Source organism: Protopterus annectens, chromosome 10.part0 (genome assembly GCF_019279795.1).
Source record: "Protopterus annectens isolate FY-2018-M chromosome 10.part0, PAN1.0, whole genome shotgun sequence".
Classification (NCBI taxonomy): domain Eukaryota; kingdom Metazoa; phylum Chordata; order Ceratodontiformes; family Protopteridae; genus Protopterus; species Protopterus annectens.
The window spans coordinates 1,455,605,858-1,455,617,265 of NC_056744.1; the positions used below are offsets into that span (position 1 = coordinate 1,455,605,858).

Genomic DNA, 11,408 nt, shown 5'->3' on the forward strand with positions numbered 1-11,408 from the left:
GTTAATCTGCTCTCTTATACTTAACACACAGCCATGCTGCCTGACATTTTCCAGCAAAATATCAGTGTGATGAAATTTCCAGCGTTTGCCTGGTTGTTCTCAGGACTTGCTGAATCATGTATAAACATAGGGAATATATCAGTACAGTCTGAATGTATTTGTTTCATAAAGCCTACAGGAATGATTTGGAGCATCTGATAGGCTAGTGCAATAGCAACAATCTGACCTTAAATGTAAGAAAGACCAAAGAATTAATAGTGGACTTAAGGAGATGCATCAGCCCCTGGAAATTAAGGCGGTGGCAGTGGAAAGAGTTAAAAACAGCAAGTTCCTGGGGGTGCACATCTCAGATGACTTATCCTAGTCGACTCATATTAGCCACACAGTGAAGAAGGCACAACAATATCTGCACTTCCTACAGAAATTGAGAAATGCAAACTTCTTTCAGTTCATCCTTAAAGCCTTCTACAGGGGGACCATCAAGCACATCCTCTCAGGTAACATCATAGTTTGGTATGGTAACTGCAAAGCATCTGACCACAAGGCTCTCCTGAGGGTAGTGAGGACAGTGGAAAAAGTAATTGGTTCCTCGCTCCCATCCACGGATGATCTGCATGACACTCTGTGTTTGAGAAGGGCTAGGAAGATAATCAATAATCCCACTCACACTACCTATGGCATGTACTTCCGCCTTTCCTCAAGCAGGTGGTATCACAGCTTACACTGCAAAACATCTAGACTGAACAGGAGCTTCTTCCCTCTATCCATAAGGCTGCTGAACTTGAATGCCAGGCATGACAGCAAATAATCAGATCAATATGCCACTTGCTATGAAGTATCAGCTATAGTAGTCATGCTGGCAAATTCCTTTAATAACTGGTGCATTTAGCCTGATTTCTTATGCTATTACTTCCTGAATGTGCAATAGTCAGGAGTGAGTCACCAGTCCATACCTGTGCATATGAACATCAGAATATATCATCCTACAACTGATGAAGTGCAATATTCTAAGCAATCACAATGTGAAATAGTGTTGCAATACCTGTAATACTGTCTAGTGTCTTCCTCTCCAATTCTGGTAGTTTATTGTATGTTAATATTTAATTATTACTGTATGTGATCCATCTTACTGTCATTTAAACTGTGTGTTCATTGTTATGTCTTGCACAGGGTCCCAAAGCAACATACTTTCATTCAGCTTACACTGCTATGTATATCTAATTGACAGTAAAGTTTACTTTGACTTGACTTTTGACTTTGACACATATTGACAGTGTGTTGGCCTAGCATCCCTGCAGAGTCATGATGGAGGCTAGCCTTTAAAATTGTTAGGTGAAATATGTTGCATGATAGCAGGTGCCACTTTTGAAAGCAAAAAGTCACTACCACATGGCAGTTTTGGGTTGTGTAACCAGTTACTTTGCTAAGCAGGGAAGATAGTCTAATAATGGGCTGCTTACACAGAACCTAAGGTGCTATAAAAAGAGGTTGGTTAAATTGATATGTCTATAGTTAGGAAAAATTGTTTACCACAGATGTATATGTCTTGGATTGCCTGGTTTAAGCATTCGTATGAACTCAAAACAACTGTTCCTTTAAAGCAGCAGTACCTGTTATATAATGTAATGTAAAATCACAACGTTAGCAATAACTTGCTTAACCCAACAGATGTTTTTCTAATCCAAAGAATGGGATGTGCTTTTTTATTTGTTAAACTCAGTGTCTGAAGAAAGAAGATTTCAAAGATTTTAATGTTTTATCAAGTTGTGGAAGTTCAGTAATGATTCTACTATATATCTTGGAAATACTCAAATGTACTGATGTCATTTTTAAGTATATCCAGCAATAATACTACTCTCTCCATGTAGAATTTATTTTAATTGTTGGTGGCTATTCTCTTTTATAGGTAGGTACTAGGCTATCGGCCCAAGGGCCTAAGTAAGCCTAGCCAACAAGGTTCCCTGGCTTACACCACCCAAGAAAGTTAATTTCCTGTGCCCCTGTCGAGCAGAGCCACAGAAGTGATCCCCGGGGTGTATTTCCTATTTCCCATCCATTCATCAAGATTTTTCTTAAAGAGTGCTAATGAGGAACTTTGCTTGACATAGATGGGTAGCTTGTTCCAGAGTATAGGAAGTCTCTGGGACAGGAATATATCCCTCCAGTATGTCCTCTTTATTTTGTTGACAAGGTTTGTGTCCCTAGAGTGTGTAGCTCGTAGGGATTAGGATTTCTTTAGGTGTAGCATGTCCAACAGCTCTGGGTTTAACATAGCTTTATATGTTAGGCAGAGATCTCCTCGGAGTAGGCGATATGCTACAGACGGTCTGTGTTGGGCATCTTTTTGAAGCCAGTAATCCTCTTTATGAGGTGCTTCTGTGGCCTTTCCAGCTGCTGCAGATGTCTTGTGAGGTACATTCCAAAAGGGGCATTTACTCTATAACGGGTCTAATGAGTGCTGAGTAGAGGAGAACAATGACCTCTTTTTTTTTTTCCTGGATGAGAACCATTTTGTGATAAAGTGTGCCACATAGAAGGATTTCTTGACTACCGTGGTGATGTGATTATCAAAGGAGAGACTACTGTCCACCTGTGTCCCAATGTCTCTTAGCACACTTTTGGTGTTAAGTAGACTACCGCCTATGTGGTAGTTCATGGGTACAGAGTTGTTACCAAAGGAGATGACAATGCAGTTTTTGGCATTGAGCTTGAGGCCATGCCTTTGACACCAGGCATCTGTCTCAGTGAGGCCCTTCTGTAGGAGGTCCACATCATTTTGGGACTCAACTGAGGCTCCTAGTTTGCAGTCATCTGCGAACTTCATTAGCCAGAGGCCTTCTGTGTAGCCTGTATTTCAGAGAAGTAGATAGCAAACAGGAGAGGTCCCAGGACTGAACCCTGTGGTACTCCACTTGTCACTGGTTTGAAGTCAGATTTGGAGTCTGCAAGTTTTACAATGTGGGGTTCTGTCAGTGAGCCGTTTGGCAACCCATCATATGCCTTGGGGATTTATACCTAGTTTAGTGAGTTTAGTTATAATTCCAGAATGGGGGATGGTGTTGAAAGCCGTGGTGAGGTCAAGATAGGCTGTGTGAACCACCTTACCCTTGTCTACGGCTTTGGTGACTGCCTCAAAGAAGTTGATCGGATTCAGAAGGCATGATCTGCCTTTCACATACCCGAACTGGGTGGGGTCCAGAGATTGGAGGTTACCAATGTCTTTGTTTATGAGTTCCATGGCCTTGCAGACCAGGCTTGTCGGGCTAATAGGGCAACCGTTCCCAGGATCAGTGGTAGCTCCCCCTTTGTGGAGTGGGATAACTGTTGCTGTGCGCCATTCAGTGGACACAAAGCCTGGCATAATACTGACCCCTATACTGCACATGATAGTGGCCCTTGCACTGTACATGATACTGGCCATTATCAAGCAATTGTGGCAGTCTAAATGTAGTCCCACAGATCTTTAATTTTCTAACACTGAGCTCATAAAATGTCTTATTTTGTTATAATTCTGGTGTTTGTTTTAGTATCTTTTTTAAAGACTAAAAAAAAAAAAACACAACCTGACATATTGCAGACACACACACAAATAAATAAAAAAAATTCAGTACTTACGTATTATCGCAACAAGATTTTCGCAGTTGCAAAATGCACATATCTGCAGAGAAACGAGTGCAGGAAAGACTTCAAGCTGCTTTTGAAAGTCCTTACTACTGGCAAAAAAACTTTAGATTACTTTCAGGAACAGGAACAATTTAAGAAATCCTCTTCCTGTTTTGAGTGCATTAAAGAATCACGCTCGGGTTTTCATGGCTATCATACTGTTGGAATATTCAGAGAAGGAAAACACAAACAGAAAAACTGCTTGTGGTAAACTTTTTATTTATAACCAATCTTTTAATTGATCTTGAAAATAATCAACCATTGCATTGTTAATGATTTTAAATGATGATGATTGGATGATGTTGACAGCGGATTTCAGGTTCGTTTTTCAATGTGAAAGTTGGGAAGGGGGCATGTTCTGAAAAAGACAGATTGTATTATAGCAGACTTTGATTTTATTACTGCTGTAAAGATGTGGATTGCTAATGCGGTGGTTTTGTCTTATTATGTGGTATGAAATGTATAACAGTACTTTGACAACATTTGTTGCCATGAGAAAGAAACGTGCACCAGGCGGAATTGAAATAACAGAAATGCTGGCAGTAAAGTGCAGAAAGAAACACGAATAGTATGTTTTTTTACATTTTATTGATATCACTACAGAACAAACAAACAGTCTTGTGGTACGACAACACACATTATACAACATTAATGAGCATATTTCATGATTGATTAGCAACCATTATTGCCGTTAAAATTCTGGTTGCGATAATATGTAAGTACCAAATGTAATCAAACAGTAAGCTAAAAGCTGGTTAAGACTGAGGTCCAAAACCAGAAAACAAAACCAAAGGAAATCAAGCTGATTTAATAAAATCCAAGGACAATTCCACATTATATAATTCCAGTAAGCGCTTTCATCTGTAATAAGTCTGAAGAAGTCTTCTTACAGATGTATTTATTGTGGAATTGTCCTTGGATTTTATTAAAGCAGCTTGATTTCTATTGGTTTTGTTTTTTGGTTAAAGTACCAAATGTTCCCTTAAGTGTGCCCTCTAATGACTGGATTGGAGTACATTACTGGTTTTAGATGTGCATTTTGTAAGCAAACATGCTGTGCATTATTTGAGGATTAATTAACATCCTGAGTTTATTGTGAGACTTGAAGCAAAATCAAACATGATAGAATTTTTCATGAACTTTGCTTTACTTGAGGCTGGGGGATTTCTGTGCCATACTATTCGTATGTGCCTTTTATGAAAGGTTGGGGTGCCGTCCTGGCAACGCAACACCATAAAACTCCACTGCCAATCATTCTGGTGACCATTGTTCCGCTGTGAAGAAGAGATTGAAAAATCAGAACAGGAAAACAACAATCTGTGTTGCATTGGAAAACTCCTTTTACTTCATGCTTTCACTGCTTCATACTAATTAGCTCCTTTGACTTTTCTCCTGCGTGGAATTTATGGTTTTAAAATAAAGCCTTAAAAGTAAAATTTAAGTTGGTTAAAATTGGGAAGTTATTATAAACTAAAAGGAGCAAACAGTATATCATAAGCAGTTTACAATCCACTGCAGTTATGACAAGAGTTCTCAGCTGTTCTGATATTAAAAGTATATTAACCAGATGATGGAACATTTTTGCTCTCCACCATTCCTCCCCTACTCTTTTATGGAGACAAGCCTAGTACAATAACATTTGCAATAAAACACTTTAAATGATAAATGCACTGAAGCTTTCTTGAGTTGTGGAGAAAGCATGGGAAAGTAATTTTGTAAGGCATTCAGTTTTGTGTCAGATATAAATACATGGGTCTACTTTGAAATTTGGTCTGAAAATATAACTGGAAGAACATCTTTACTGATTACACAGGGAAGTGGATTAATCCTGTATGCCACATCTAAGGTGAATGATGTTTAGCATAGCCGGCCTTAGGCATAGGCCAACTATGTAGCTGCCTTGGTCGCCGTTCTAGCAGTATTTATTTGGTGTAGGTAGACCAGGATGAGGGCAGCGGGTGGTGTAGTGGAGGGCGCCATGAAGCCCTTTTTCCTAGGACACCAGCTGACCTAAGGCTGCTCCTGCCTAGCAGGACTGATGTAGCCAACAAAATTAAATACACCCCTCCCCCTTTTTTATTAGTAGAAAATCCTTGTGTTGCTTGTTTATACTTATTTTATTTGCTCATGCGGGCTTAGTTCTGCTAATAAAATGGGATCAGTGTTAGACCTGTTTTATTGTAATAGCAGTGACACCAGAACAAATAATTAAATGGTTATATTAATCTTAAATATTTCAAATGTTTGAAAATGCATATTTGTTGCTGTGGCTATAACATCTCACATAGCTTTCCTTTCTTTAGTAAAATGTTAATGTATCTAATTTTTAGGCACTGAAAGGACAGAGTATAATGTGAGTTACAGTCACCAGCCATTACTCTGGAGAACCCAGTTACATCACAAAACAGAAAACCTGACATTGTGCTCTCAGCCAGTAAGGAGTTTCTGCAAGTCTCCTGTCACTCCTGAACCACAGCCTTGCACAAAACAGGAGGGAAGTAAGAACTCAGAAACTGACAACGTTACTGTGCATCAAAGCTCAAAAATATGTGATCAACGGCAGATAGTAGAAAATGGTTATAAGTGCGGTGAATGTAACAAGTGTTTCCCACAGAGAAAGAAACTTGCAATGCATAAACGAGTTCATACTGGGGAGAAGCCATATAAATGTGTTGTATGTAGCAAGCATTTTACACAAAGCAGTAATCTTTCAGTTCATAAACGTCTTCACACTGGAGAGAAACCTTTTAAATGTTATGAATGTCACTGGAGTTTTGCACGACGAGGTAACCTTTTAGTGCATCAAAGAGTTCACACGGGAGAGAAACCTTATGGGTGTGATGAATGCGGCAAATGTTTTGCACAACAGAATGCACTGATAAAACATCGACGAGTTCACACTGGAGAGAAGCCGTACAAATGTGATGAATGTAGCAAGAGTTTTACACAACAGAATGGACTCATAAAACACCACAGAGTTCACACGGGAGAGAAACCTTACAAATGTGCTGACTGTAGCAGGAGTTTCAGACAACGATATCAGCTTAAAAAACACGAGCAAGTTCACATGGTAAAGAAACAATCATGATGGAAAACTGCAGAAGTAACCAAACTGTCTGTAGTGTGTATGTGAATTACAGAATAGTTCACGATCAAAAATTATAATGTGCTTGTATATGTACACATTGCAAAAAATGTTGATAAATTATACTTTGTTATAAAAAAAAACTGTGAAATTACAATTCAGTCACAAGCAGACTCAAAGTACTATGCCAGATAATACTGAATCTTAGAAGCTTATTTCAGTGTGATTCTTTTTTTTAAACCTTTACCAGTTAAGATGTTTGGCTAACAGATTAGGCTACAAAACCCAAAAGAGATGAAGCTGACAAATGACATCAGATTTCCTTATGATGTAAGCAACATAAAACTTGGTAGTTGTAACTAGTAGGTAAAAGTACAACTAAAATGGTTGCAGATTTTTACCTATGGCCTTCATAAATGTACAAAACAGCAAATAGCTGTTTTGTAGGTTGAGACTTGAACTGCATAATCACTTGTGAAATGACTTTTGGTGTATCCCTCTGCTCAGTCATGTATAATTTATATAAACAATTAGTGTAAGGAAATCTGTAGAGGTTTACTATATAGTCCCTCAACATGCAGTTTCTGATGTTTATTCCCTGCATTTGCGCACTTTTGAATTGTCTGTATTAATACTTGTCTCAACTGTTTTACCCGAGAACACTTCCTTCTCTCTATAGAAATCTGCAATAAATTGTACCGACACTAATTTACTCAACTTTTGGCTTAAAGTTTGGAATCATATTACAAATGTTATTGTTGAACTAATATGATGCCTTTGTCCTAGCTATGAGCTCACGCACATGTGAAATGAGTGAATGAATGTATAGCAGGAACAGTGATACATTTAGAAAACAACAGCTGGAGTATGCAACAATATGATATAAAATAATTGGAACCAAAGGGGTGTGCATGAATTTCTGAGAACAAGAGAAGATCATTAATACAGTGCAGATAAATGAGAGCAGCTGTTAGGAATATTTAATGAAGAGCTAATAATGAATACTTTTGACACTAAGGTATAAAGTTCAAACAACAAATCAGTTTTCTGTGAATAACTGGACAAAAGATACTGTATCAGTTAGGCAGTAAAATGAGAAAATTGCTTCTTTACCATCTGCGGATTTATACAAGTCAGTGTAAAACAAAATAATGTATCTTCTGTCTGAGAGTGGAATAGAGCTTCATTGAATTGATTTTATATGCAAATCTGTGTAGTGCGACAGCATACATATCTACTGATGTCCTTGGTTCTAAACCCACTGATAGTACCATGTTGTGAAGGGAGCAAAACAAACTAAGATGCATCTATTCTGGTATTAGTAGAGGCTTTGCATAAGAAAGCACAGATGGAAATTGAGTCTGAAGCAGATAAAAAGGAGATAATAAAGGAAATTGCAAAAAATAAAAAAAATTAAAATAAAATAAATTATTGAAAGTAGAAATAAAAACATCAGACAATCAGGATAACAGAAAAAGACAGAGTTAAATTGGCTGAGTGAAATAGCCACCCCAAGTAACTGTAGTAAAATTCAAATTGAGAAATGTAAACTATCTGGACATGGAAGTGGAAACTAGAGCACTGCAAGGACACACAGATAGTTCCTATTATTCTAGGAGTATATGGGCTAATGGGGCTACCTTGTTTTATTGAAGTTTCAAACTTCTAATCCCATATGTCCAAGACCATATGATTGAAATTTTGAAACTTCAAACATTGTGAATTGAGATTGCCTTACAGCGCAGAACAGAAGATTTACCATTTCCCTCGCTGTAGTGCGATCTCACAGTTGGTATATTTAAGTAGCAGGGGGTGAGGTAAAGTTTTTTTGTTTTTCTTTGGTGGTTTTGTTGGGTTTTCGAAGTTTCAAAACTTCGATCATATGGTCTCTGCCGTATGGGTTTCAAAGTTTCGAAACTTCGATAAAACAACATAGACCCTGGCTAATATATACCTCCCAGCATATTTATGTATGTTGCCAGTACTGATAAGGCCATATCTGCAGTGTTGGTTATGGTGTGGATGCTGAGAAGAACCATCTTGTCATATCAAAAAGGGAGCTAATTACTGATCTTCTGAACTTTAAATTTATGCTAATTTAGGAATGGAGTCAGTTCCTGACTTGAGGTAAAAGAAAGATAAGTGGAGACATTAAACTTGACAGGCCCACAGACGTCTAGGCGGAGAAATGAAAATAACAAAAAAGAGAAAAAGATATTTAGGACTGAAACCAACCTCAAACTATAGTTATATACATGTTTGTGTAGTTTTGATTATGTACTAATTTTGTTGAAATTTTTTTTTTTTTTTTTTTTTTTTGTGGAGGATACCAACCACTCATGTAGAAGACTTTACCCTGCACACCCCTTTACTTTATATTAGGAACTCTAACACCACAGAAGAGATGGCTAAATCAACTTAGGAGATAAATGACAGATTTGTTTTAAAATAAAATGTAGTTTCTGTATACATAGATAATTTTTTAAACATCTTTGTCATGTCTCTGATGCAAATAGATAACCTGTAAATGGTTTATCTCCCAGGCCCATGCTTACACTTATGAAAGGTATCAGAACTTATCAGAGATTTGGGATGCATGGCTGTTAGCCTAGTAAACACCTATGAACTATGAAGAAAATGGATCATGAAAAGTAGATGTTTCGTGTGCAATTTCAGGATACAAAAAAAAAAGCCCTGAGTTATGGACTAGGGGACAGGACCGGTAGTACAGACAGTGTAAAAATCTCCAGAATAGATTCATTTCCTGTCATAGTGTTAGATAGGCCGTAATCCCACTATGCTGAAGAAGATAGGAAAATATAAAAATGTAAAAAATAATTCCCAGCAGTGAAGTCTAGAGGATGAAATAGACATGCCTTATGACAAAAATACAAAATTCGCACAGAAGGGTTACACAATAAAAGTACAAAATAAAAGAAAGAGGAATGTTTGCACGAGAAACCCCCCACGACTACATATGCTAATCTGTGATCACAAATTAATTTATTCATTCATTTCCATTTGACAACCAGAGTAGAACATTGATCACATTGGACAGTTTTAGGGTTAGCCCATAAAAATACAACAATCAATTAAAGCAGAGAATCTTAAGTTGAGAAATTAACATGTTGAGATTTTAGCAAATACTTAAAAACAAAAAGTACAATGTAGGCAGAGAAATATGCCCAAACTTTAATTTACATAGTTGATTTTTATGAGTAGGCCACCAGTTTTAGTTTAACAGCATACTCATAACTGCCATACATTTCTGCACTACTTGCTATATGTAAAATGTACAGTTTGAATGAGGGTAAAGAAGGGGAAAGGAGGTTGTGTGAGGGAACAGAAGAAAGAAGGAAGGGTGAGAGAGGAGTAGGAAGATGTGAAGGATCATTAGATAAATTAGAGTGAAAGAGGGATTATTGTGACAGTGTGTGAAAAAGTGGGTGTAAACAGCAAGCTTCCTTTTTTGATAGCATCTACAAGAGGCCCTCTTTATAGAAATATTTTTGAGTTCAGTTTGAATTTCCTGAAAGGAGGGAATTCACTAAATTTTGACAGGGAGGGATTCCATAATGTGAGGGACCATTAATGAGAAACTGGGGTCTGTGCTGTGGAGCTAGTTTCTTATATTACATGCTGAAAGTGATACAGGTCTCAGATTGTAAGTTGTGGAGCTTTAGATTATCCTGAACAAAGGAAAACAGTGTATAAGTTTAGTAGTTTATGTGAGATTGATGTCAGAAGAGTATTCCATATTTGTTTCCTTTGTAGATTTTCTGCTTTGGAGAGTACATTACAGTGTTGATCTCCTTTGGGGTCCAAGGTGATAAATCTGCAGATATCAATGACTATTATATGTAGAGAGTTAAGGTTTTTACTGGAAGACATGGTTGTAGTCAATACCCTGTATTCTAGTTGGGCTCAAGTCATTTGCCTGTTGCTTCTCTGCTTTGTGGAGTAAGGAAGTGAGAGGTCTTTTTTTTTTTTTTGCCAAAATATTAGTGAGTTATCAAAATGAATAAAAATGCAACAATATATGAAATGAAACACTGGCCTAGTTGTAAAACGCAGTTGACAAAGTATTACTAGAGGTGGAACACAGAAGTAATTAAGACTAAAAGGAGGACATAAGGGACTGAGATAAACAGCACTCCAATATTGCATAACATATCATCAGACAAAAATGGAAGTTGCACCACCAAATGTGATGACGGGATCTGAACTCATACTTGAAGATATATGACGGTGCTGAAACTCAGAAATGGTAAGCATTACAGGAAAGACAGTAACATGCTAGGTGAACATAATTAAAAGATAGTACATTGAAACTGAGGGGATAAGGCTCATTAAAAGGTAAAGGGGTTGAAGTAAACCTGTAAAGTCAAAACTTACACTTAAAGGGAGAGTGTCAAGATTTTCTGCTACTGTCTTTGTTTTGGTTTAGCTGTCAGGTCATGTGATCCTAATATTTACATTCAAGCTGCTCTGACTCTTTGAGCTCAGGTTTCAGTACACTGGGGGATGGGTACATCTCACTTCCAGAAAGCCTAACAGTTTCCTGTGTGTGCTGCTTTTATTTACAGCCCATACTGACAGGGAACTTCTCTTTGAAATGTAGAGAAGTAGTGCTTATAAGGCTTACTGTTGTTTTTCATTG

At 37.5% G+C, this 11,408-nt stretch overlaps 1 protein-coding gene across 1 annotated transcript in view; it reads left to right on the plus strand.

Annotated features, from left to right (window-relative positions):
• Positions 1-7,465, plus strand: part of LOC122814301 (zinc finger protein 665-like) — a 640,008-nt gene extending 632,543 nt beyond the window's left edge. Inside the window, exon 12 of the mRNA XM_044086888.1 lies at positions 5,994-7,465. Within this exon, the coding sequence (XP_043942823.1) occupies positions 5,994-6,751 (758 nt within the window). The 3' untranslated portion in view covers positions 6,752-7,465. The remainder of the gene's footprint in view (positions 1-5,993) is intronic.
• The last annotated feature ends 3,943 nt before the right edge of the window (positions 7,466-11,408 follow it).